The sequence below is a fragment of the Thalassophryne amazonica genome, chromosome 8 (assembly GCF_902500255.1).
Source record: "Thalassophryne amazonica chromosome 8, fThaAma1.1, whole genome shotgun sequence".
Classification (NCBI taxonomy): domain Eukaryota; kingdom Metazoa; phylum Chordata; class Actinopteri; order Batrachoidiformes; family Batrachoididae; genus Thalassophryne; species Thalassophryne amazonica.
In genome coordinates, this window is record NC_047110.1 from 118,642,440 (window position 1) to 118,669,637 (window position 27,198).

Below are 27,198 nucleotides of genomic sequence, written 5' to 3' on the forward strand. Positions count from 1 at the left end.
AGTGGGAAGGAAAAACTCCCTTTTAACAGGAAGAAACCTCCAGCAGAACCAGGCTCAGGGAGGGGCAGTCTTCTGCTGGGACTGGTTGGGGCTGAGGGAGAGAACCAGGAAAAAGACATGCTGTGGAGGGGAGCAGAGATCAATCACTAATGATTAAATGCAGAGTGGTGCATACAGAGCAAAAAGAGAAAGAAACACTCAGTGCATCATGGGAACCCCTCAGCAGTCTAAGTCTATAGCAGCATAACTAAGGGATGGTTCAGGGTCACCCGATCCAGCCCTAACTATAAGCTTTAGCAAAAAGGAAAGTTTTAAGCCTAATCTTAAAAGTAGAGAGGGTGTCTGTCTCCCTGATCCGAATTGGGAGCTGGTTCCACAGGAGAGGAGCCTGAAAGCTGAAGGCTCTGCCTCCCATTCTACTCTTACAAACCCTAGGAACTACAAGTAAGCCTGCAGTCTGAGAGCGAAGCGCTCTATTGGGGTGATATGGTACTATGAGGTCCCTAAGATAAGATGGGACCTGATTATTCAAAACCTTATAAGTAAGAAGAAGAATTTTAAATTCTATTCTAGAATTAACAGGAAGCCAATGAAGAGAGGCCAATATGGGTGAGATATGCTCTCTCCTTCTAGTCCCCGTCAGTACTCTAGCTGCAGCATTTTGAATTAACTGAAGGCTTTTCAGGGAACTTTTAGGACAACCTGATAATAATGAATTACAATAGTCCAGCCTAGAGGAAATAAATGCATGAATTAGTTTTTCAGCATCACTCTGAGACAAGACCTTTCTAATTTTAGAGATATTGCGTAAATGCAAAAAAGCAGTCCTACATATTTGTTTAATATGCGCATTGAATGACATATCCTGATCAAAAATGACTCCAAGATTTCTCACAGTATTACTAGTGGTCAGGGTAATGCCATCCAGAGTAAGGATCTGGTTAGACACCATGTTTCTAAGATTTGTGGGGCCAAGTACAATAACTTCAGTTTTATCTGAGTTTAAAAGCAGGAAATTAGAGGTCATCCATGTCCTTATATCTGTAAGACAATCCTGCAGTTTAGCTAATTGGTGTGTGTCCTCTGGCTTCATGGATAGATAAAGCTGGGTATCATCTGCGTAACAATGAAAATTTAAGCAATGCCGTCTAATAATACTGCCTAAGGGAAGCATGTATAAAGTGAATAAAATTGGTCCTAGCACAGAACCTTGTGGAACTCCATAATTAACCTTAGTCTGTGAAGAAGATTCCCCATTTACATGAACAAATTGTAATCTATTAGATAAATATGATTCAAACCACCGCAGCGCAGTGCCTTTAATACCTATGGCATGCTCTAATCTCTGTAATAAAATTTTATGGTCAACAGTATCAAAAGCAGCACTGAGGTCTAACAGAACAAGCACAGAGATGAGTCCACTGTCTGAGGCCATAAGAAGATCATTTGTAACCTTCACTAATGCTGTTTCTGTACTATGATGAATTCTAAAACCTGACTGAAATTCTTCAAATAGACCATTTCTCTGCAGATGATCAGTTAGCTGTTTTACAACTACCCTTTCAAGAATTTTTGAGAGAAAAGGAAGGTTGGAGATTGGCCTATAATTAGCTAAGATATCTGGGTCAAGTGATGGCTTTTTAAGTAATGGTTTAATTACTGCCACCTTAAAAGCCTGTGGTACATAGCCAACTAATAAAGATAGATTGATCATATTTAAGATCGAAGCATTAAACAATGGTAGGGCTTCCTTGAGCAGCCTGGTAGGAATGGGGTCTAATAGACATGTTGATGGTTTGGATGAAGTAACTAATGAAAATAACTCAGACAGAACAATCTGAGAGAAAGAGTCTAACCAAATACCGGCATCACTGAAAGCAGCCAAAGATAACGATACGTCTTTGGGATGGTTATGAGTAATTTTTTCTCTAATAGTTAAAATTTTATTAGCAAAGAAAGTCATGAAGTCATTACTAGTTAAAGTTAAAGGAATACTCGGCTCAATAGAGCTCTGACTCTTTGTCAGCCTGGCTACAGTGCTGAAAAGAAACCTGGGGTTGTTCTTATTTTCTTCAATTAGTGATGAGTAGTAAGATGTCCTAGCTTTACGGAGGGCTTTTTTTTATAGAGCAACAGACTCTTTTTCCAGGCTAAGTGAAGATCTTCTAAATTAGTGAGACGCCATTTCCTCTCCAACTTACGGGTTATCTGCTTTAAGCTGCGAGTTTGTGAGTTATACCACGGAGTCAGGCACTTCTGATTTAAAGCTCTCTTTTTCAGAGGAGCTACAGCATCCAAAGTTGTCTTCAATGAGGATGTAAAAATATTGACGAGATACTCTATCTCACTTACAGAGTTTAGGTAGCTACTCTGTACTGTGTTGGTATATGTCATTAGAGAACATAAAGAAGGAATCATATCCTTAAACCTAGTTACAGCGCTTTCTGAAAGACTTCTAGTGTAATGAAACTTATTCCCCACTGCTGGGTAGTCCATCAGAGTAAATGTAAATGTTATTAAGAAATGATCAGACAGAAGGGAGTTTTCAGGGAATACTGTTAAGTCTTTACTTTCCATACCATAAGTCAGAACAAGATCTAAGATATGATTAAAGTGGTGGGTGGACTCATTTACATTTTGAGCAAAGCCAATTGAGTCTAATAATAGATTAAATGCAGTGTTGAGGCTGTCATTCTCAGCATCTGTGTGGATGTTAAAATCGCCCACTATAATTATCTGATCTGAGCTAAGCACTAAGTCAGACAAAAGGTCTGAAAATTCACAGAGAAACTCACAGTAACGACCAGGTGGACGATAGATAACAACAAATAAAACTGTTTTTTGGAACTTCCAATTTGGATGGACAAGACTAAGAGTCAAGCTTTCAAATGAATTAAAGCTCTGTCTGGGTTTTTGATTAATTAATAAGCTGGAGTGGAAGATTGCTGCTAATCCTCCGCCTCGGCCCGTGCTACGAGCGTTCTGGCAGTTAGTGTGACTCGGGGGTGTTGACTCATTTAAACTAATATATTCATCCTGCTGTAACCAGGTTTCTGTAAGGCAGAATAAATCAATATGTTGATCAATTATTATATCATTTACTAACAGGGACTTAGAAGAGAGAGACCTAATGTTTAATAGACCACATTTAACTGTTTTAGTCTGTGGTGCAGTTGAAGGTGCTATATTATTTTTTCTTTTTGAATTTTTATGCTTAAATAGATTTTTGCTGGTTATTGGTGGTCTGGGAGCAGACACCGTCTCTACGGGGATGGGGTAATGAGGGGATGGCAGGGGGAGAGAAGCTGCAGAGAGGTGTGTAAGACCACAACTCTGCTTCCTGGTCCCAACCCTGGATAGTCACGGTTTGGAGGGTTTAATAAAATTGGCCAGATTTCTAGAAATGAGAGCTGCTCCATCCAAAGTGGGATGGATGCCGTCTCTCCTAACAAGACCAGGTTTTCCCCAGAAGCTTTGCCAATTATCTATGAAGCCCACCTCATTTTTTGGACACCACTCAGACAGCCAGCAATTCAAGGAGAACATGCGGCTAAACATGTCACTCCCGGTCCGATTGGGGAGGGGCTCAGAGAAAACTCCAGAGTCCGACATTGTTTTTGCAAAGTTACACACCGATTCAATATTAATTTTAGTGACCTCTGATTGACGTAACCGGGTGTCATTACTGCCGACGTGAATTACAATCTTACCAAATTTACGCTTAGCCTTAGCCAGCAGTTTCAAATTTCCTTCAATGTCGCCTGCTCTGGCCCCCGAAAGACAATTGACTATGGTTGCTGGTGTCACTAACTTCACATTTCTCAAAACAGAGTCGCCAATAACCAGAGTTTGTTCCTCGGCGGGCGTGTCGCCGAGTGGGGAAAAACCATTACATTATTTACGATATTTGGATGATATATTTGGCATATGGGTGGATTCTGAATCGGAATTTCAAGACTTTTTAAACACATTGAATACATTTGATCCATCTATCAAAATTAAACACACCCACAGTTTTCAGTCAGTAGATTTCCTGGACACTACAGTCTTTAAAGGCCCATCTTTTGTACAGTCCCATAAGGTGGATGTAAAAGTATTTTTCAAACCTACAGACACACATGCACTTTTACACAGGAGTAGCTTTCATCCCCACTTCACTTTTGCAGGCATTGTCAATTCTCAGCTTCTTAGATTTCACAGGATCTGTACTAGACCCTGTGACTTCTACGAAGCTACTAGAGTGTTGTTTAGGACCTTGAGGCGTAGAGGATACTCGCGTACCATGCTGAGGGCCTGTCTCCGCTCTTTTCTACAGCCAGGAGCCGAGCGAAAGGAGCAGCTCATCCCTCTCATCACAAAGTTCTCCTCCTCCACACTTAGATTTAATCGCCTCCTAAAACAAATTTGGGGCATGTGGCCAAAACTTGAGATTCCCATTTTGCCATAAAAATGTTTGCATAAGCAGGGGCAAAGCGTTTTCCCATTGCTGTGCCTTTAATCTGTAAATAATATTTTCCATCAAACATAAAATCATTCCTGGTCAAATTTATCCGTAACAACTGTAATAACTCATCATCTGGTCTGGATTCATCTAGGAATTTCAAGAAAATTTCTTTGACTGTTAAAAGAGGCCAGGGCAAGCTATTTCTATTGGCTGATTGCCTCCAATAAGAGAAATCCCAAAGTGCTCTTTGACACAATCAGCTTTATTGTGTCACCTACTGCTCCTGTCACTCCTGTTCTTCTCAAAACTAGTGATGAGTTCCTTAATTTCTTTATTGATAAAGTCAGCCCTCTTGTTATGGTCCCCGGTATTTGGGACCTCCCCCCTCAATGCTGGGCCTCCTTAAAGCCTGTTACAATTGAGGACATTCCATCTGTCATCAACCATCCTCTGGTATTTTGGACGCACGGCATTTTAAATTGTTTATGAATGTTTTTGACTCTATTGGGCCTTGTATTGCTAAAATGTTCAATAGGTCTTTGTCGACTGGTGTGTTTCCTTGTTCTTTTAAACATGGTGTTGTGGAATCACAACTAAAGAAAGCAGGACTGGGCTCTATGGAGCTAAAGAACTTTAGGCCAATATCAAAAGCCCGCTTTTTGGCTAAAGTCTTGGAAAAGGTGATCTGTGTCCAACTGAAATCATTGTTGCGGACTAACAACATCTATGACACTTTTCAGTCTGTGTACCATGAGTTTCATTCCACTTAAACGGCCCTGTTGAAGGTGTCTAGTGACATGATAGCCGCTGATAGCGATAAATGTTCTGTGCTGGTTTTGTTAGATCTGTCATCTGCATTTGATACTATTGACCATGGCATTTTGATTAATAGACTGCAGAATATGGTTGGACGTCGGGTCCTGTATTAGTGTGGTTTAGCTCTTACTTGGTTGGTAGAACTCTTTGTGTGTCTGTGAACAATGTGTTGTCTGAATCACCTATACTGGCGGTTGGCTCTCACTGCGGTATTGTATCACTTCCTGTTCCGGAGCACAGTGGTGTTTTGCTGTATCTGTTAGCTGTTTAATCTGCGCAGTTAGATTGATCTAGTTAACTAGATAACGATTTGTTTCACAGTGTAATCTTCATGTGCCTTAACTAAAGCACTCCCTCTGCTGAATCACCTCTAAATTATTTACACATTATTGACTTTGTGTGTTTTTAGGACTCCGCTAGCTTAGTGCAGCTACTAGCTCTTAGCCGGTTTAGCATGGCAGCTTCTCCTGTATCTCCCACACTTTTCTGCTCTGGGTGTGAAATGTTTAGTTATTCCTCGGCCTCCTTTAGCAGTAACGGTACTTGTAATAAGTGTAGCTTATTCGTAGCTTTGGAGGCCAGGCTGGGCGAATTGGAGACTTGGCTCCGCACCTTGGAAAATGCTACAGCTAGCCAGGCCCCTGTAGTTGGTGCGGACCAAGGTAGCTTAGCCGCCGTTAGCTGTCCCCCAGCAGATCCCGAGCAGCCAGGAAAGCAGGCCAGGTGGGTGACTGTGAGGAGGAAGCGTAGTCCTAAACAGAAGCCCCGTGTACACCGCCAACCCGTTCACATCTCTAACTGTATGAGTTAGATAATGTATCAGTAAAGTTATGTTTTTCATAGTTGAACCATCTCGTCATCATCTAATGTCAGGTTCAGATCCCCTGCACGCACTGACATGCTTTTTTTGTGATTAGCAAATGACTGATGGGCTTGTCCATTTAGGATGGGCCTAACTGACTCTGTGGGTGGGCAAGGCACCCTAAGGCCCACCCATGACACCGTGGATAAACCGTTCTTGGCTGGTATTGTGACCAGCCCGCGCCGATAGTCGAAGCCAGAAGCCAACTGGGCAGATGACTGAAGTCCCAAACCATGTCTGGTGGATGACCTCACGGCTGGAAGAAGGTAGATATCGGGTCCGGTGGACACCCGGGTAGCCAGCAGGAAACCACAGACAAGCCAGGTGGATGACTGTGCAACCCTCCAGAGTCCACAGCAGGGAAGAGACCAAGACCATGCGACCCTCCAGGGTCCACGGCAGAGTCCAGGTGAGGACTGTGCAACCCTCCAGGGTCCACAGTATTCACAGGAGGCAGGCTGGGGTCTCTTAAGCAATAGGGCAACCCATCTAATTCCACCTCTGCAGCAGACAGATGGGCGGCCACCAAACTGAAACATACATGAGAACTGTTATACATTTTCCCACCCACCCCAGAACCAAGAGGAGGCTCACCAACTAGACGTGGAAGAGATTCCTGGGCAGGCCCCTGGGGAACCGTCCCAACCACGGGTGGATTGTCGTGCAGCTCAATGGGAGTCCAAAGTTGCCACAGACGAGTGATGATCCCAACCACCAGGGACCACAGGAAAGCCAGCAATGGGGGGAGCTCCATTGCTGGAGGCAAGAGACAACCATGCTATTCACAGGGGCACAGACATCAGCAGGTGGGGGAGCAGACGGCACCCCACTGACAACATCTTCAGGAGTTAGATAGATGATAGATAGATATATACTTTATTGATCTCACAATGGAGAAATTACGTTTACACTCCAGTTACCTCAGACAGCAGTTAGTCCACAATTATTACTTGTTTACCATAATAATGGCACACATCAGAATTAAAGACAGCACATACACATTTGACATTGTTTATGTGCACTAAGTTTGAAGAAGTCCGTTATCCGAATTGAGGCAAGTGGGTGAAGGCCACGCAGCAACCTTGAGTTGCGCCGCCAAGATCAGCTTGGGGGGGGGGGACGTGGGCTTGCAGCAAAAACTGCACCGCCCCCGCCAAAGGGAAAACAGGATGATGAGAAGCAGGAGCTGGAAAGGGTGGGTGTTGATGGGGGAAGTAGGGTGTGGGGGGATGGGAATGGAACATGCTTCAGTCCTGTGAAAAGCAGTTTATTATCTTTGTGAGATAAGATAAGAAACAGCCAATGTTCCCCAGGCCAAAACAAATCCCTTTGGAGGAGATAGTCGGGCAATTTGACCTTCAGCTTAATAAGCCTGTAATGTTATTGTTGCAGCAGTGAAATCACTTTTTAACAGTTCCACTTGCACAACCAAATCCCAATTATGAATTAAGAATATTCACCGGCCTCTGAAATCTTCAACTTCAACTGTAAGGCACGCATCTGCTCCAAGATGTGATCCAATTTGCGTCTGAGTTCAAGAGTCATCGCAGTCTGAGAATGCACTGCCTTGCCAACCTCGTTAATCATGATGGACAAGCGAGGGGCCGTGGTTCTTGATGCCACCGTCTTGCCAATTTTCCGGTAGATCAGAGTAACACATAAGCCAAAAAGTAGCAGTCCTGCTACCATGAGACCAAAAATGAATAAATCCTCGACGTCCTCAACAGAGAAAGGCGCCAAGCATGCAACACGCCAAGACCCCCAGGAGTCGAGGACATAGCCCGCAGGATACATTCCATCTGGGCAGGTAGGATCCCCTGGTCCTGACTTTCTTGTAGAAAAAATGTCGTCAATAGCATTCAGAGACCAGCTGATCAATTCCATGGTTAATCCAATAGTAGACGAATAGATCCAGAATCCAATATGATTTGAGGAATTCACAGTCTGGTGAAATAGGGACTTGCAGGTTAAAGGCAGAGAACAGAGATAAGGGAGAGTGGAGGAGATGTGACCGCCCTCGCCGGAGTCCCAAGCATGAAAGCTGTTAGCTGAGTTGAAGCTGATTGCTCTTCAAAGATGTCATCATTTGCCATAGCTCCTAACATCCTTAAGCCCAGAGCTGGATGGCTCCGACAAAGCACAAACACCTCTGGTCTTGAAGCTGGTCAACTCTTCCAGGATTGTGATGGCTGGTTCCCCGGTGTGCTCATCATCAGCTGGTAGTTCTTCTAGCCCCATCGCAGACCTGGGTAAAGGACATTCCGGAGAGGTACACTTTGCAAACCATCTCAAGCTGGAACAGAAAGTCACAGTTAGTGCAAATGTCACTGAGGTGCTGACTGATGGGGAGGCGGCTGGGAAGCTGCAGCCCCTTCAGAAACCAAATGACAGTTCCTACCACCAGGTGCAGCCCTGCGTTTCTTGTTTCTCCAGGGCAAACCTCCATTGCTCCGGGGCTTCTACAGGAAGTGGTGGTGTTGTTCCAGCGGTCCAGGAACCCCTGAAGGCAATGGAGGTGTGAAGGTGAGCAGGATGCTGACTGTGACAGAGACGAGAGACATGCTGGCTGTGGAGGAGTCGTGAAGTCTGCTGAGTCAGTGACGACACACGAAGATCTGGTATGTAGACTAGATGATTGTGGCCACAAAGACTGCAAACTGGCTACAGTGTTCTGGAGTGAAACAAGTAAATTCAGCACAGCAGTCTAGTCAGTCATGGGATGTGGTGTGGTGGTGTGGGTTGTGATGTATGGTGTAGAGGCACATACATGTGGTGTGGAGATGTGTGGGATTAAGGAATGTGATGTTGTGGGCTGTGATGCTATATGCTGTGCCGTGTTGGCGTATGGTGTGTGTGTGGGTCATATCCATCTGTATGTCAGTCAGAGGGAGAAATAAGGTAAGCTGGGAAGGTCACAGAAGGTGGAGCCGGAATGGAAGTCATACTAGTTATTAGAGTGCTGGTGGTGGTCCCAAGAGAGGATTTTACATAAGGAACCTGAGAGTCCTGGGGGTCAGGTGAATATAATTTCATTGGATCGTCTATGTATGGGTGGACATGTCGCTGAATAAAGAGTGATCCAATGTGCTGAAGGTCCGGATATACAGTCATAAGGTCTGCATGTGTGATATTTTCTGCAGTGTCAAATACGGAATTCTGTTGCTGTCAGTCTGTACAATCCAAATAGTCCAGATACAGGTCTCTCAACTGAAAAAATACCTCAGCAGTGTGGCTGAGGTCTAGGGCCTCAGAGTCCTCCACAAGTTCCAACAATCTGTGTGAACTTGGTGATTCATGCAAACATCCAGTGATGGCAAACAGAAAGAATATGTCAGCCTTGTTCACTGTATTCTTCTCAAAAGCACCACGTTCAGTAGGAGCAAAGTTTTCCAACTGAATTTATATCACCAACCAAACTAAGAGCAAACAAACGGTTAAAAAACAAAAAAAAAAACCAAAAAAAAAAACGATGCAGTGACCGACACGACAGGAGCCGTTTTCAGCTCTGTCTTGTCAAATGCTCCGCGTACAACACGAAACAAGTTCACCAATAAACTTTAAATATCAGACAAACCGAAAAATAGGGGAGCTGAAGAAAACCTAAGAGTACTGACAGAACGTGACGTAGAATCCACCAAAGCACAGAGAGAGAGAGAGAGAGAGCGAGAGACAGAGAGAGAGACACAGAGAGAGAGAGAGACAGAGAGAGAGACAGAGACAGAGACAGAGAGAGAGAGACAGAGACAGAGAGAGAGAGAGACAGAGAGAGAGAGACAGAGACAGAGAGAGAGAGACAGAGACAGAGAGAGAGAGAGAGAGAGAGATCCTGTCTGTGTGGCTGTGAGGGAAGCTGCAGTGAGACGTGTCTGTGTTGGGAGGGGCGGGCGCTGTGTGTGACTGGCCAATCACAGAGTGTGAAGACAGTCAGTTAGCCAATGAGAATTTTCCTTCAGCACGAGCACAGATATTGATGAGTTTTATTTGGATCATGCTCGTCCCTTACTCGCTCATCCCTAATGCATATGGTGCAAACAACATATGGAACAGGATGTCAGTCAGTACAGGACCTCTGTCAGCAAGATGAGGCGATTAAACGTATTACATGGGTATGATTAGACTTGTTTGTCAGAATGTTGTGCAACCTTGGGATGTTAAAATATCTCTGTGGTGTAACCGCGTTGATAAGACTGACAGTCCTTCAGTTAGCAGTTTTTTGCCCAAACAATTTCTTATCAGTCTAGGCACAGGTGCCATTTCAGGAAAAAGATGGAGTAAGAAGCACCTGTGGGTTGGACCTACACCAGACTAGAGGGAGAAGTTGCCAAATAAGGACAACGCCCAACCTTAGCATAAATCATTGTATTAGCATAGGAGTCAGATGTGTATAAAAGGGTCCAGGGAAAGATCGTTTCAGGCTTTTCTGCTGATAATCTCTCACTGATGATCTGCTAAGGCTTACGTCAGGGACAGACTGCTGAATGGTCCCGCAAAGCTTTGTGAATGGTAAACTTACCCTACTCATTCTGTTACATTTAAATTCTGTTTCATAAATATCCATGTAGAGGTTTATCTACCGGGGCAAATGTCTGTCATTTTAAATAACTGGTCAAATCCTTCTTTAGTCAAACGGACGTGCGGGATAAGTTGAAGGGGGCAAGGTGAGGTCATGGGAGACCCCCCTGAAATCCCAACACCACCAGGAAAGCTGCTGTCAGCACACTTTCTGACCGACTCACCGGACATCAGCTGACGAGGAACGCATTTAAGGCATGAGAAAAGGACTTGTACAGAACCAAAACAGACTCAAAGATATCAAAAATTCACATATGTTAACTTACTCACAGGTTTTCTCAAACCTTCAGAGAGATACACTTGTTCCAACACTTTCTGTGTTAATCTCAATTGAGTGGTTATGTGTAATATATTTTGTTTCATATTCTTCTCACATGTACATCATCACTTTAATCATATTTTCCAGTACTTTGCTGTACTTTCTCAAAGTAACTTCAGAAAATAAACTACATTTCTCTTGATTCCCTGTTTAATGGATTTTTTTATTTCATTACACATTTAAATAAGATGAAATGTATTTTTTTAAATTTACCATACACATGCACATATTCAGCATTTACAAATGAACCAAGACAAAGACATCCAAACGGGTCACAGAAACCGTGCCTGTGGTGTCACGTTGTCTTACCTGAAGTCCAGTGTGTCGACTAACACGGACAGATGGCGTGGCCCGCCAAAACACTTGTAGAGGTTGCGGTCATCCATGGGGATGATATCGATGTCACTGAAGATGAAGCAGTCATAGTCATACTGCTTCAGTGCTTCTACATAGCCGATGTTCAGCAGCTTGGCTCGGTTGAAGGCACCATCTCCATCCTGCATCATCAAGCAACAAACGACACGCAGAAAATTGACATCACGACTTTTTGGTCACTTCTTCTGATCATTTTGTGCACAAGTGTTTCAGAGGAAAAGACTGACCAAAGAATGAATCAAATGATTTTTTTTCCATATCTAATTTGCCCTACTGTTCAAAAAAATCTTGAAAAGGTTTTCACAGCAGATCGTGAATGATCTTGTTGATAATGATCTTTCTGAGCTGCTGCAGTTGGACTTTCAAACATACCATTCCATAGAGACGGTGCTTACTGAGGTGGTGAGCGACCTTTTGCTGATGATGGACTCAGATGTTACCACACTGCTGCTTATGCCTGACTTTATTGTGGCGTTTGATACAGCGGATCACCATGTGTTGCTGGACAGGCTTCAAAATGAATTTGGTATTAGTGGTCTGATTCTTGCTTGGTTGATATCGTACCTGTCCAACAGATATCTATGTGTTTTGTACCAGTGTCACTTCAAAACTTCTTCCAGTAAACTAAGGGATCCCACAGGGTTCTATGTTGGGTCCATTGTTGTTTTCTCTCTTTATTGGACCTCTTGGACAAATTTTCCAAAACTACAGAATTACTTTTAGTTGTCATGCTGATGACATAGCATTTAATATGCCTATTAATGCTGATAATCACTCTCAGATTGGGACCTTGGAGGATTGTCTCTCATTAGTGAGAAATTAGATGTCCAGAAACTTGTTGCTCTTGAAGTCTGCTGAGACAGAATTAATGGACATTGGTCCCTTGAGGCACAAAATCCAGTTTGCACATTTATCTTGGATGCATAAGTCCATCAACAGAGTATTAACGTAAAAAGGTTTGAGATGATTTTTCATCCAATACTGTGGGTTTTTGTTGTGATGGAATTCATACCATAGGTAGAATGCTTTCTTATTTAATCCACATTTTTAAAAGGATAGACACTGGTACAACAGGGACTTGCACCGTGAGTGTAGGTTATGCTATTTACGCTCAAGCAGAAGGACTTATATCTCTGCTATTTTAAAGTCCGTTCATTGGCTCCCAGTGTCATTGCATTTCCATTTTAAAATCCTGGTGTTGGCTTTTAGAGCTTTGCATGGCCAGGCTCCCTCCCACATTAGAAACCTGTTATGTCCCTACTCTCCCGCTGGGAGTCTGAGCTCAGTGGATCAGAACCTTCTGAGGGTTCCTCGTACCCACTTTAAAACCCAAGGAGATCGCTCTTTCCAGGCCATTGTGCCAAGGCTCTGGAATGATCTCCCTTTGTCTCTTCGTTCGCTGGACTCAGTCGATGTTTTTAAGAGCAAACTTAAAACCCATATGTTTCTCCAGGCATTCAAACCTTAGTAGTGAGAGGGCTATTTTATGGCTGCTGTGTGTGTCTTACAGTTATTTTATTGTGATGTACATTGTATTTTATTCTCAAAATTTTTAACTGTCAGTGTTTTTTGTGAAGCACCTTGTGACTTTCCCTGTCTGTGAAAGGTGCTATATAAATAAACATTACTTACTTACTCACTTACACTGCATTCACATGTTGGCTGTTTTATCTTGAATGAGTCACCTAGTTTTAATCAGGAAAATGAAAGCAATCAAATCTTCGGCTGTTGTACACTCTAAAAAATGAACCGCTGTCTCAACAAGAAAAAGTGATGGAACAATTTGCATAATTGTGTAATCAAACCCTATATTAAACATTATATTGTGTTGAAAGAGCTGTGCAAACTTTTAAAGAGCTTGTGAAAAAGAGTAGCTGTGATACTTGGATAATTGGCAAAGCTTCTGGGGAAAACCTGGTCTTGTTAGGAGAGACGGCATCCATCCCACTTTGGATGGAGCAGCTCTCATTTCTAGAAATCTGGCTAATTTTCTTAAATCCTCCAAACCGTGACTATCCAGGGTTGGGACCAGGAAGCAGAGTTGTAGTCTTACACACCTCTCTGCAGCTTCTCTCCCCCTGCCATCCCCTCATTACCCCATCCCCGTAGAGACGGTGCCTGCTCCCAGACTACCAATAACCAGCAAAAATCTATTTAAGCATAAAAATTCAAAAAGAAAAAATAATATAGCACCTTCAACTGCACCACAGACTAAAACAGTTAAATTGTGGTCTATTAAACATTAGGTCTCTCTCTTCTAAGTCCCTGTTGGTAAATTATATAATAATTGATCAACATATTGATTTATTCTGCCTAACAGAAACCTGGTTACAGCAGGATGAATATGTTAGTTTAAATGAGTCAACACCCCCGAGTCACACTAACTGTCAGAATGCTCGTAGCACGGGCCGGGGCGGTGGATTAGCAGCAAGCTTCCATTCCAGCTTATTAATTAATCAAAAACCCAGACAGAGCTTTAATTCATTTGAAAGCTTGTCTCTTAGTCTTGTCCATCCAAATTGGAAGTCCCAAAAACCAGTTTTATTTGTTATTATCTATCGTCCACCTGGTCGTTACCTGTGAGTTTCTCTGTGAATTTCAGACCTTTTGTCTGACTTAGTGCTTAGCTCAGATAAGATAATTATAGTGGGCGATTTTAACATCCACACAGATGCTGAGAATGACAGCCTCAACACTGCATTTAATCTATTATTAGACTCTATTGGCTTTGCTCAAAAAGTAAATGAGTCCACCCACCACTTTAATCATATCTTAGATCTTGTTCTGACTTATGGTATGGAAATAGAAGACTTAACAGTATTCCCTGAAAACTCCCTTCTGTCTGATCATTTTTAATAACATTTACATTTACTCTGATGGACTACCCAGCAGTAGGGAATAAGTTTCATTACACTAGAAGTCTTTCAGAAAGCGCTGTAACTAGGTTTAAGGATATGATTCCTTCTTTATGTTCTCTAATGCCATATAACAACACAGTGCAGAGTAGCTACCTAAACTCTGTAAGGGAGATAGAGTATCTCGTCAATAGTTTTACATCCTCATTGAAGACAGCTTTGGATGCTGTAGCTCCTCTGAAAAAGAGAGCTTTAAATCAGAAGTGTCTGACTCCATGGTATAACTCTCAAACTCGTAGCTTAAAGCAGATAACCCGTAAGTTGGAGAGGAAATGGCGTCTCACTAATTTAGAAGATCTTCACTTAGCCTGGAAAAAGAGTCTGTTGCTCTATAAAAAAGCCCTCCGTAAAGCTAGGACATCTTTCTACTCATCACTAATTGAAGAAAATAAGAACAACCCCAGGTTTCTTTTCAGCACTGTAGTCAGGCTGACAAAGAGTCAGAGCTCTATTGAGCTGAGTATTCCATTAACTTTAACTAGTAATGAGTTCATGACTTTCTTTGCTAACAAAATTTTAACTATTAGAGAAAAAATTACTCATAACCATCCCAAAGACGTATCGTTATCTTTGGCTGCTTTCAGTGATGCCGGTATTTGGTTAGACTCTTTCTCTCCGATTGTTCTGTCTGAGTTATTTTCATTAGTTACTTCATCCAAACCATCAACATGTTTATTAGACCCCATTCCTACCAGGCTGCTCAAGGAAGCCCTACCATTATTTAATGCTTCGATCTTAAATATGATCAATCTATCTTTGTTAGTTGGCTATGTACCACAGGCTTTTAAGGTGGCAGTAATTAAACCATTACTTAAAAAGCCATCACTTGACCCAGTTATCTTAGCTAATTATAGGCCAATCTCCAACCTTCCTTTTCTCTCAAAAATTCTTGAAAGGGTAGTTTGTAAAACAGCTAACTGATCATCTGCAGAGGAATGGTCTATTTGAAGAGTTTCAGTCAGGTTTTAGAATTCATCATAGTACAGAAACAGCATTAGTGAAGGTTACAAATGATCTTCTTATGGCCTCGGACAGTGGACTCATCTCTGTGCTTGTTCTGTTAGACCTCAGTGCTGCTTTTGATACTGTTGACCATAAAATTTTATACAGAGATTAGAGCATGCCATAGGTATTAAGGCACTGCGCTGCGGTGGTTTGAATCATATTTGTCTAATAGATTACAATTTGTTCATGTAAATGGGGAATCTTCTTCACAGACTAAAGTTAATTATGGAGTTCCACAAGGTTCTGTGCTAGGACCAATTTTATTCACTTTATATATGCTTCCCTTAGGCAGTATTATTAGACGGTATTGCTTAAATTTTCATTGTTACGCAGATGATACCCAGCTTTATCTATCCATGAAGCCAGACAACACACACCAATTAGCTAAAGTGCAGGATTGTCTTACAGACATAAAGACATGGATGACCTCTAATTTCCTGCTTTTAAACTCAGATAAAACTGAAGTTATTGTACTTGGCCCCACAAATCTTAGAAACATGGTGTCTAACCAGATCCTTACTGTGGATGGCATTACCCTGACCTCTAGTAATACTGTGAGAAATCTTGGAGTCATTTTTGATCAGGATATGTCATTCAAAGCGCATATTAAACAAATATGTAGGACTGCTTTTTTTGCATTTACGCAATATCTCTAAAATCAGAAAGGTCTTGTCTCAGAGTGATGCTGAAAAACTAATTCATGCATTTATTTCCTCTAGGCTGGACTATTGTAATTCATTATTATCAGGTTGTCCTAAAAGTTCCCTAAAAAGCCTTCAGTTAATTCAAAATGCTGCAGCTAGAGTACTGACGGGGACTAGAAGGAGAGAGCATATCTCACCCATATTGGCCTCTCTTCATTGGCTTCCTGTTAATTCTAGAATAGAATTTAAAATTCTTCTTCTTACTTATAAGGTTTTGAATAATCAGGTCCCATCTTATCTTAGGGACCTCGTAGTACCATATCACCCCAATAGAGCGCTTCGCTCTCAGACTGCAGGCTTACTTGTAGTTCCTAGGGTTTGTAAGAGTAGAATGGGAGGCAGAGCCTTCAGCTTTCAGGCTCCTCTCCTGTGGAACCAGCTCCCAATTCAGATCAGGGAGACAGACACCCTCTCTACTTTTAAGATTAGGCTTAAAACTTTCCTTTTGCTAAAGCTTATAGTTAGGGCTGGATCAGGTGACCCTGAACCATCCCTTAGTTATGCTGCTATAGACGTAGACTGCTGGGGGGTTCCATGATGCACTGTTTCTTTCTCTTTTGCTCTGTATGCACCACTCTGCATTTAATCATTAGTGATCGATCTCTGCTCCCCTCCACAGCATGTCTTTTCCTGGTTCTCTCCCTCAGCCCCAACCAGTCCCAGCAGAAGACTGCCCCTCCCTGAGCCTGGTTCTGCTGGAGGTTTCTTCCTGTTAAAAGGGAGTTTTTCCTTCCCACTGTAGCCAAGTGCTTGCTCACAGGGGGTCGTTTTGACCGTTGGGGTTTTACATAATTATTGTATGGCCTTGCCTTACAATATAAAGCGCCTTGGGGCAACTGTTTGTTGTGATTTGGCGCTATATAAAAAAAATTGATTGATTGATTGATTGATACAGTAGAGACAAAGTTACCCTTACCAAAAAATAGTACTGATAAGTATATAAAAAGTAAACTGGAAGTATACTTGAAACATACTTGCATGTACTACTTTTTGGTAAGGGAGGGCACTGTTTAGCTATCGTATCACGCCACACTCAACAACGGACTGTCACCTGCTGAGATGTTGATGGGAAGAAAATTGAGGTGTACACTTAATCTCATACACCCAGATCTCAAAAAGAAGGTGGAGGCCAAACAAACAATTCAAAAAGCATATCATGACAGACTTGCTAGGGAATGCAACTTTGAGGCAGGAGAACCCATCTATACAAAGAACTATGGATTTGGACCAAAATGGATACAGGGACTGATACAGGAGACTGCAGGACCCGTTTCCTACAATGTGCTGCTCGGAGATGGAAAGCTGGTCAGACGACATGTGGATCAGCTGTTCAGCAGACAAGAGTCGGAGCCGTCAGTTCTGAATCCAGATCTGGTGCCAGAGGAGGAGCATGTGACAACCACACCAGCATCAACCACAATGGGACAGGATGCAGGTCCTATGCAAGAAGGGGACAGAATCTTGCCTACAAGAGAGCAGTGCAGCTGTTGCTTCTCCAACAACAAACTTGTTCCGTTCTTCCAGAAACAGGAAATAACCAGCATACATGAAGAACTTTAAGTGAGTGGATATTGCTAAGCACCCAGACAGACAGTCCCCTTCACACATAGTGCGAAGTTTGTACAAAAATGGCGAAACAGCGTGAAACAGTTCGAAATTAGTGCACCACGAAACATCGTGACGACGGGCAGACGTGCACGAACCTGAATGCGAGAGCGAGATGCACGAATCTGGTGCGAGAGCGTGCACGTGCTGGTATCTTTTGGGCAGAAACACACAGTGCCAGCTGCGGCACATCACGCCGCTTATGTGGAGGAAATATTAAAAACCAGCCGGTACCTGTGGAACTACATCACGCCGCTTATGTGGGGGAAAAAAACAAACAAAAACATACAACCCATTGGACGCGAACCCGCGCCGTCCAATAGCTCTGACTGCTGTTCTGTGAAAGCTGTGGGAATCTGCCTCATATCAGGAAGGACATGGAAGTATTACAAAAAAATTGAAATCCCACACCATATAAAAACACCGCATTTATCAAGCAAGCAATACAAATATGACCCATGATCACAGACATACAGTCATGAAATGACATCAATGAGAAGCAGTTCACTCGTCTCATTCATGCCCACATCTGCTGGTGCGTGTCCAACCGGCCATGCACGTCTTGTGGACGACTTACCACCGGACACCGCGTCATGTGGAACAGAGCTCACGTGGGTGACGTGACAGTGAGATTGCCTGCTGCATGTTCTCATCTGTCAGTCCATTTCAACCTGGGACCAGCCTGTCCATGTGCATGCCATGCGCGCGCTCGCTGTAGCACGTCACCACACTAATATGTTTTCATTTATGTCCACTTGATAACACCAAACAGACAAGCGCATCACAGTGGGCATTTGTTTGTCCATGACCGTCCAAACACAGTATGTGGTGTCCAGCTAGGATGTCCAGATCCACAGATTTCCACAGCCGCTTCAGTGGGAGGACACACCTCCTGTCATCTCAGCGCACACACCAAAGCCACACTCGTGTGGGACTTAGACAAATTTCTCTGCGACTATGAAAGTGATTGTCTGCAGTCTGCTATTGTGCCAAGAGTGTGAATACCATTGCAATCCTGTATAAAGCCCAAGATTTCCTCCTTCAATATTTGCTAATCACTTTATATTATTCATTAATAGCTCCATATATGACATATTGTATTGAGGTCTGGGGAAACACTTATAAAACTTAACACTTAATGACAGAACCCGTGCTGCCAGACGGGAATGTCGCAGAGCCGAAAGCAGGTGGAAGAAGGACAAGCTGCAGGTTTCATTTCTAATTTTAAAGAACCATTGGGGCTACTTTCAAAGCACTGTCAAAGAGTCCAAAAGAGTATTTGTCACACATTATAACGGAAAACTACAAGAACCCTCATGTATTGTTCAGAACAATTGACTCTGTCCTGAATGTATCACTGTCTGTATGTCTGGAAACATCCACTGACTTATGTAACAGTTTTCTACATTTTTTCATTGACAAGGTTGCTTCTACAAGAGCTCTCATTTCTCCACCCATCTTTGCCCTCTGTCTCTGCTCCCTGCCCAGCGATTTTTAACAGATTTGAACCTGTGACTCTGTTGCAGTTAGAGGATGTGGTGGCTCATTTGAAACCATCGGGTTCCCTTTGTGATGTGGTCACCCCCCCGCATTTTTAAAGAACTTTTTCCTACCTTAGGGCAGTCTGTTCTGACCATTATAAACAGCAGCCTATCCTCCGGTGTTGTCCCTGTTGGTTTTAAATAGGGACGTCCCGATTAGGTTTTTTGGTCCTGATCCAATTCCGAGTATCTGCCGATACCGAGTCCCGATCCGATACTTTAAAAAACTGAATGAACAATGAACAAATGCTAAATATATAATATTTTCATTTTAATCATCACCTTATTGTATTATTTATCACTTAAACAGTGAACTTCTCCTTGAGGTAGCTTGAACAATCAAGTAACAATCTACCAGACTTAAAAAATGTACAAATTTCCACATTATTTTATTTGTCTAAAAATAAATGTCCAAGGCTCCTTATGTTAAACAAGAAATGATCTAATCTGAAATAACAGGTGGTTTTAATTTACAGATGAAAGGTTTCTAAAGAACCATTTATTGATTTAGCTATTTTAATTACAAGTGTTCTAAACTTTTTTAAACAGTAATCAGAAATTTTGAGGTAAACAACAACAACAAAAAACATTTCCAAGGATTTTTCTTCAGAAAACTGCTTTATAAATGAGCAGTCCTGTGACATGTTTCTGTTTTGTACACATCAGTCGTTTCTGCACCAATCTGTTTTGTACAGATCGGTGGTTTCTGCCACTAGTCTTCCATGTTTTGGCCCGACGTGTCGTTCCTATTGGACAGCGCGAGGCTACGTCACAGCTCAGAGCGTCAAAAGTTGGATTGGGTTGAACTTGTTGTTTTTTCTTTGTTCTATAAAAAAAAAAGATTGGGTTGAACTTTGATCGTGTCAGCCTGCCGACAAGCGGCAATGCGTGCTCCCGTCAGAAGCGTCATGTCAATGAGCTAAAGCGACGCTTCTGACGCCTCTAAAAAGCAACGCGTCTCATTGAAAATAATGCTTTTTAGACCAATTCTTGATGCCTCTGATGCTTCTGACGCATGAAAGGCCCATTAATCTGCAATAATGAGCTTGAAATAGCGCTGATCAAAATAATGTGGATAAAATCTATATCACATTCCTGATCGGGATGCACCGTCCGATTTCGATCAAGTCTGAAACCACGTGATCAGGCCCGATTTCTGATCACGTAATCGGATCGGGACATCCCTAGTTTTAAACATGCAGTGGTTCAACCTTTGCTGAAGAAGTCTGGCCTTGTCAACACTGAACTATCAAACTTTAGGCCTATCTCTAAGTTGCCATTTGCCTCCAATATCCTGGAGAAAATTGTCTATACACAACTTTTAACTTACCTTGAACATAACATTTCAGAGGTTTTTCAGTCTGGTTTTAAAATGTTGCATAGCACAGAAACTGCCCTTTTAAAGCTTTTAATGGCAAATGATAGCAGTAACCATGTCATTCTTGTCTTGCTTGACCTGACTGCTGCCTTTGATACAATTGACCACAACACACTGATAAATCGTTTGCAGCAGCTTGTGGGCATTGGTGGTAGTACCCTGGACTGGTTCAGGTCCTGCTTAACTGGTCTGTGAGCCCTCCTCCGCTCCGCTTTTATATGGGGTCCCACAGGGTTCAGTTCTTGGACCCCTACTTTTCTTCCTGTATTTGCTTCCCCTGGGGTCCATTCTCAGAAAGCATGGCATCAGCTTCCATTGTTATGCTGATGACAGCCAGCTATATGTCCCCCTAAAGAAAATTATGCCTCTTTTCTTCAGCCCGTCCTGTCTTGAGGATGTTAAAGCCTGAATGGCATTGAATTTTCTTAATTTTAATGAAAAGAAAACAGAGGTTATTGTTTTTGGCCCTAGCAGCTCCTGTTCTTCCTCATCTGTCAATCTGGGGCCTTTGTCAGCCTTTTCAAAATCTACTGTCAAACTTGGCTTTTAAAATGGACAACGATTTTAAACTGGACCACCAAACCAGATCGAGTTTCTTCCACTTAACATAGCTTTTATTACTTCCCGGCTGGATTACTGTAATGCACTTTATTACGGAATTAGCCAGTCCTCCCTTGCACGTCTCCAGCTAGTTCAGAATGCTGCCGCCCGTCTGCTAACTGGTGCAAGTAAGAGGGAGCACATTACACCTATCCTGGCCTCCCTCCACTGGCTGCCTGTGCATTTTAGAATTCATTTTAAGATTCTTTTATTTGTTTTTAAATCTTTAAATGGCCTCACCCTGCCCTACCTCTCTGAGCTGCTTCATCTTTATGCCCCTGCTCGCCACCTCCGGTCAGCTGATCAGCTCCCCCTGGAGGTGCCGAGGTGCAAGCGTATGCTCAGAGGGGACCGAGCTTTTTCTGTTGTGGCTCCAAAGATGTGGAACGATCTACCGCTCCACATCAGGCAGGGCGCTTCACTTTCTGTTTTTAAAACCAATCTTAAAACCCACTTTTATGCACTGGCTTTTAACCCGGAATGAGATCTTGATCTGTTTTGGTTGTTTTAACTGATTTTACTTGTTTCAGTTTTAATTTTTTGGGCTTGTTTTTTGTTATTTATACTTTGTGGCTTGTTGCTTTTTATGTCCCGTCGTGTACAGCACTTGGTTTCAGCTGTAGCTGTTTTTTTTTTTAAGAGCTTTATAAATAAAGTTGATTTGATAACAAACACTAATTTATTTATTTCAGTATTCTGAAATTCAAGGACTTGGTTGGTTATATGACAATACAAACCATGTATAAAGCAAAAAACAAACTTCTGCCTCAACATGTCCACAATCTGTTTAAAATGAAAGACTCCAGTTATAATTTGAGAGGACATTATTATTTAATTAATTAAATATTCGAACTACTGTAAAAAGTCACTGTGTTTCTGTAAAAGGTGTAAACATTTGGAACATCTGTCCTGAACATATTAAGTTACGCCCTGCTCTAGTCAGCTTTAAAAGACTTTATTAAAAAATAATATAATCTCTCGTTACAGTATGGACAGTTGAGTTTATTGATTTGGTATTATTTCGTTTGGATTGTGCATTATTATTATTTATTTTGTTGCGATGAGAAAACGCCGTTCATTGAGTAATCTCAAAGATCTGTGCTTTGTTCCTTTTCTACTTGTTGTTATGCATATGTGTTAGATATATGTGTAGAAGAGAAGCTTGAATCTTCCCGATCAGCCTACAACATCGTACTCAAAGCCAACCGACAATTTCTATCAGGAAGGGCCGACCACCAAAACAACACAAAGACAGACAAGAACGAGAGACAAGTGGTGAAGACAATAACTGTGACGTGAGACACCGAGGAGACGGGGCCCCAACCATACAACATACCAGGACAAACAACCACACATGAACAAACAGTGACAGCAACAGTCTGTTGTCTAATTAGTGAGCATCCATACCCTAATCTAGAACACCGTAGTGTTAATCCCCTTAAGAGCACCCAAAAACCGAATTGTGGTGATGGCCACAAACACGCGACCATCCACACACAGAGATCCAGATCACAGCTAAATATCCGATCACTAATGTGGCTGGTGTGTTTGGACAAGACAAGAGTACAGAACCTTACCATATGACATGGACCACTCCGGCACGTCAGAAGCCATGCGGCCGGCCGCGAGCACCAACGGAAGTGGGTACAGGATGCAGGGCCCCGGGGGAACCAGGAGAAAAGGGGCACCGGAAGGGCACAAGGGCCAGGAAAAGCAGCCCGCAGAGCCACCGGGCAAACCAACAGAGGAGCGGCCGATGGTGCTGGAATGCACCCCGACACCACCCCTCCCCACGGAGGCACAGGGAGCAGCCCCATACCCAAGCGAAGCACACAGGGCGCCAGCATAGGCCCACCATTAGGGGGAGCCCCAGAACCACACCACCAGGGCCATGGACCCTGAAGGCAGGAGTGAGCGGTGGCAAGCAGGGGGGGCAAAGGCGCCACCACTACCGAATCCAAAGCACAAGGTAGAGACCACCAAGCCATACCCTCGTATGGCTTGGTGGTCCCCCCAGAAAAGAGGCGAGGCCCAACCCCGGGGCCAGGAAAAGCACAAGGCCCCCCGACAGCCAAGCCCCCCAGTGCAGCCAGCAGGGCCCACCAAACTCCCCCACCCCGGATCCCACACCAAACACCAAAGCCCATAATCAGGACACCGCCCGACCGAGAGCGGGGTCCACCCCGCGGAGACCACGGCCCCCATCTACCCAGTGCCAACACCCGCGCCCCACCACCACCACCCACAACAGGCCGAGGGACCCCAGGCCCCACAGGGCCAGAGCAGGGCCACGGGACCACGGCAGAACCAGTAAGGCAGACCCCCTACTCCACAACTCCAGACATCCACAGCCACCCGGGGCCAACCCCACATGCCACACTCACCCTACCTATAAACCCCACCATAGTTGTTACAATTAATCTACCTTGATATGTACGACCCCCTAAGTGTGCAAAGATAAAGTGTTGCATTAAAAGCAGGGCAAGAGATGGCAGGTAGCAGACTGCCGTGGGTGGCCGTGGCACACCGCTGTGCCACAGCCTGCCCTGCAAACCCACCACCGCCTACCGACCCCGACTCTAAATTAGTGAAGGTGTTTACTAAACGTGTAGAAATAAAGTGTGTGCATTAAAATTGCAAGGCAGGAGTGGCGGATGGAGATCGCAGTGGAAGGCTGCAGCACAAGGCTGCAGCGCAAGGCTGCGCCACAGACTGCCCTGCAAACCCATCCCCAACACCCTACTGTAAATCTATATGAACCCTACAATGTGCTACTTACAACCCAATATGATGTGCGTGCAGGTACTAACCTGGTGAAGTGCATTAAAAGGGTGTGACATGTGAGGCCCAAACCCAAGCGGCAAGCGGAAGGAGAGGCGTGGTGCAGGGAGGAGGCCACATACACTGGTCCCACCGGGACCCAGCCCAACCCCAGGTCCGGCGGAGGTGCCAGGGAAATCGCAGGACTGGGGGAGGCGGGCAGCCCCGGAGGAGCACCAGATTGCCAGGGAGGAGCAAACCAACAGGGGGGACAGGGGGGCAGGGAGCCGCAGATGGATGGTCCACCCCGCCCAGTGGTCTCCGAACCACGGAAGGTGCAAGATGGGACCCTGGAGCGGCAGGGGCAGCCGAGGAGCCAAGGGGAGACAGGCGGGCCCCAGGGAGACCAGGGCACGGGGGGCCATGTACACCCAAGCCCTGGGGAGAGGCACCACCCCCTGCCCAGGCACCGGACCCCAATCCACCAACAGCAGAGGAGACAGACCCAACTGAAAAGGAACAATGGCCGCCAAACTCTCCCCCCCCCCGCCACCACCACCGCCAATAGGACCAGAAGCCCCATGGCGCGGCATCCGGGTCCCCACCGGCCAGCCCCCCCCAGGCACAGAAGCGCACCCACGCCTTGCAAGGAGCCGAAGGGAGTGCGGGCCAGCACCCGACCCAACCCCCCTGGAAGCCCACAGTGCCAACCGGCAGCACCGGGAAGCAAACCCCATGGACTCCCCAAGCCCCACCCCAACACCAAATCCCCCAGCAAGTCCAGGACCCCACACTGGGATGACGTCAAGGCTCTCTTCTCCACTAGCTCCATGTACAGAATGGCCACAATGGGGATACCGGAGACCCCATCGCACAACCATGGATCTGCCTGTAGTAATTCCCCCTAAACAGGAAATACGTGGTGTTAAGACAGATCTCCAAGAGTTGGCAGATGTGGTCTGGTGTGAGTTTGGTCCTTTCAGGTAGAGATGCATCCTCCAGCAGTCTCTGCCTCACAGCTGAAACAGCCTCAGCTTTGGGGATGCAGGTGAACAATGATGTCACATCAAATAACACATCAAAAATCTTATATGTTCTCCACATGGTGGTCAATCAATCAATCAATTTTATTTATATAGCGCCAAATCACAACAAACAGTTGCCCCAAGGCGCTTTATATTGTAAGGCAAGGGCATACAATAATTATGTAAAAACCCCAACGGTCAAAACGACCCCCTGTGAGCAAGCACTTGGCGACAGTGGTAAGGAAACACTCCCTTTTAACAGGAAGAAACCTCCAGCAGAACCAGGCTCAGGGAGGGGCAGTCTTCTGCTGGGACTGGTTGTGGCTGAGGGAGAGAACCAGGAAAAAGACATGCTGTGGAGGGGAGCAGAGATCAATCACTAATGATTAAATGCAGAGTGGTGCATACAGAGCAAAAAGAGAAAGAAACACTCAGTGCATCATGGGAACCCCCCAGCAGTCTAAGTCTATAGCAGCATAACTAAGGGATGGTTCAGGGTCACTTGATCCAGCCCTAACTATAAGCTTTAGCAAAAAGGAAAGTTTTAAGCCTAATCTTAAAAGTAGAGAGGGTGTCTGTCTCCCTGATCCGAAATGGGAGGTGGTTCCACAGGAGAGGAGCCTGAAAGCTGAAGCTCTGCCTCCCATTCTAGGGTTTGTAAGAGTACAAACCCTAGGAACTACAAGTAAGCCTGCAGTCAGAGCGAAGCGCTCTGTTGGGGTGATATGGTACTATGAGGTCCCTAAAATAAGATGGGACCTGATAATTCAAAACCTTATAAGTAAGAAAAAGAATTTTAAATTCTATTCTAGAATTAACAGGAAGCCAATGAAGAGAGGCCAATATGGGTGAGATATGCTCTCTCCTTCTAGTCCCCGTTAGTACTCTAGCTGCAGCATTTTGAATTAACTGAAGGCTTTTCAGGGAACTTTTAGGACAACCTGATAATAATGAATTACAATAGTCCAGCCTAGAGGAAATAAATGCATGAATTAGTTTTTCAGCATCACTCTGAGACAAGACCTTTCTAATTTTAGAGCTATTGCGTAAATGCAAAAAAGCAGTCCTACATATTTGTTTAATATGCGCATTGAATGACATATCCTGATCAAAAATGACTCCAAGATTTCTCACAGTATTACTAGAGGTCAGGGTAATGCCATCCAGAGTAAGGATCTGGTTAGACACCATGTTTCTAAGATTTGTGGGGCCAAGTACAATAACTTCAGTTTTATCTGAGTTTAAAAGCAGGAAATTAGAGGTCATCCATGTCTTTATGTCTGTAAGACAATCCTGCAGTTTAGCTAATTGGTGTGTGTCCTCTGGCTTCATGGATAGATAAAGCTGGGTATCATCTGCGTAACAATGAAAATTTAAGCAATGCCGTCTAATAATACTGCCTAAGGGAAGCATGTATAAAGTGAATACAATTGGTCCTAGCACAGAACCTTGTGGAACTCCATAATTAACCTTAGTCTGTGAAGAAGATTCCCCATTTACATGAACAAATTGTAATCTATTAGATAAATATGATTCAAACCACTGCAGCGCAGTGCCTTTAATACCTATGGCATGCTCTAATCTCTGTAATAAAATTTTATGGCCAACAGTATCAAAAGCAGCACTGAGGTCTAACAGAACAAGCACAGAGATGAGTCCACTGTCTGAGGCCATAAGAAGATCATTTGTAACCTTCACTAATGCTGTTTCTGTACTATGATGAATTCTAAAACCTGACTGAAACTCTTCAAATAGACCATTCCTTTGCAGATGATCAGTTAGCTGTCTACCTGAAAGGACCAAACTCACACCAGACCACATCTGCCAACTCTTGGAGATCTGTCTTAACACCACATATTTCCTGTTTAGGGGGAATTACTACAGGCAGATCCATGGTTGTGTGATGGGATCTCCGGTATCCCCCATTGTGGACAATCTGTACATAGAGCTAGTGGAGAAGAGAGCCTTGATGTCGTTCACGGGCATCTCTCCCAGTCACTGGTTCAGATATGTCGATGACACACGGGTTAAAATCAAGGACAGGAAGTTAAGGACTTACAGAGCACATCAACTTGGTGGACTCCAATATCAAGATCACACGTGAGGATGCCAGAAACAGCCATTTAGCCTTCTTGGACTGTGATGTTATGATTGGAGAGAACAGGCAGCTCCAGACAGGGGTTTACAGAAAACCCACTCACACTTACCAATATCTGCCTTCAGCTTTCAGGCTCTTCTCCTTTGGAAACAGCTCCCAATTCGGATCAGGGAGACAGA

The 27,198-nt window shown here is 43.9% G+C and overlaps 1 protein-coding gene across 3 annotated transcripts in view; it reads right to left on the reverse strand.

Annotated features, from left to right (window-relative positions):
• LOC117516392 (beta-1,4-galactosyltransferase 1-like) overlaps window positions 1–27,198 on the reverse strand; it is a 149,874-nt gene that overhangs the window by 95,197 nt on the left and 27,479 nt on the right. For 2 of the 3 annotated variants that reach the window (XM_034177370.1, XM_034177368.1), the window contains exon 4: window positions 11,323–11,510. In XM_034177370.1, coding sequence (XP_034033261.1) covers window positions 11,323–11,510 — 188 coding nt within the window. Of the gene's footprint in view, window positions 1–8,045; window positions 8,416–8,520; window positions 8,623–11,322; window positions 11,511–27,198 lie in introns of those variants that run through there. The other variant, XM_034177369.1, reaches the window with a different exon arrangement.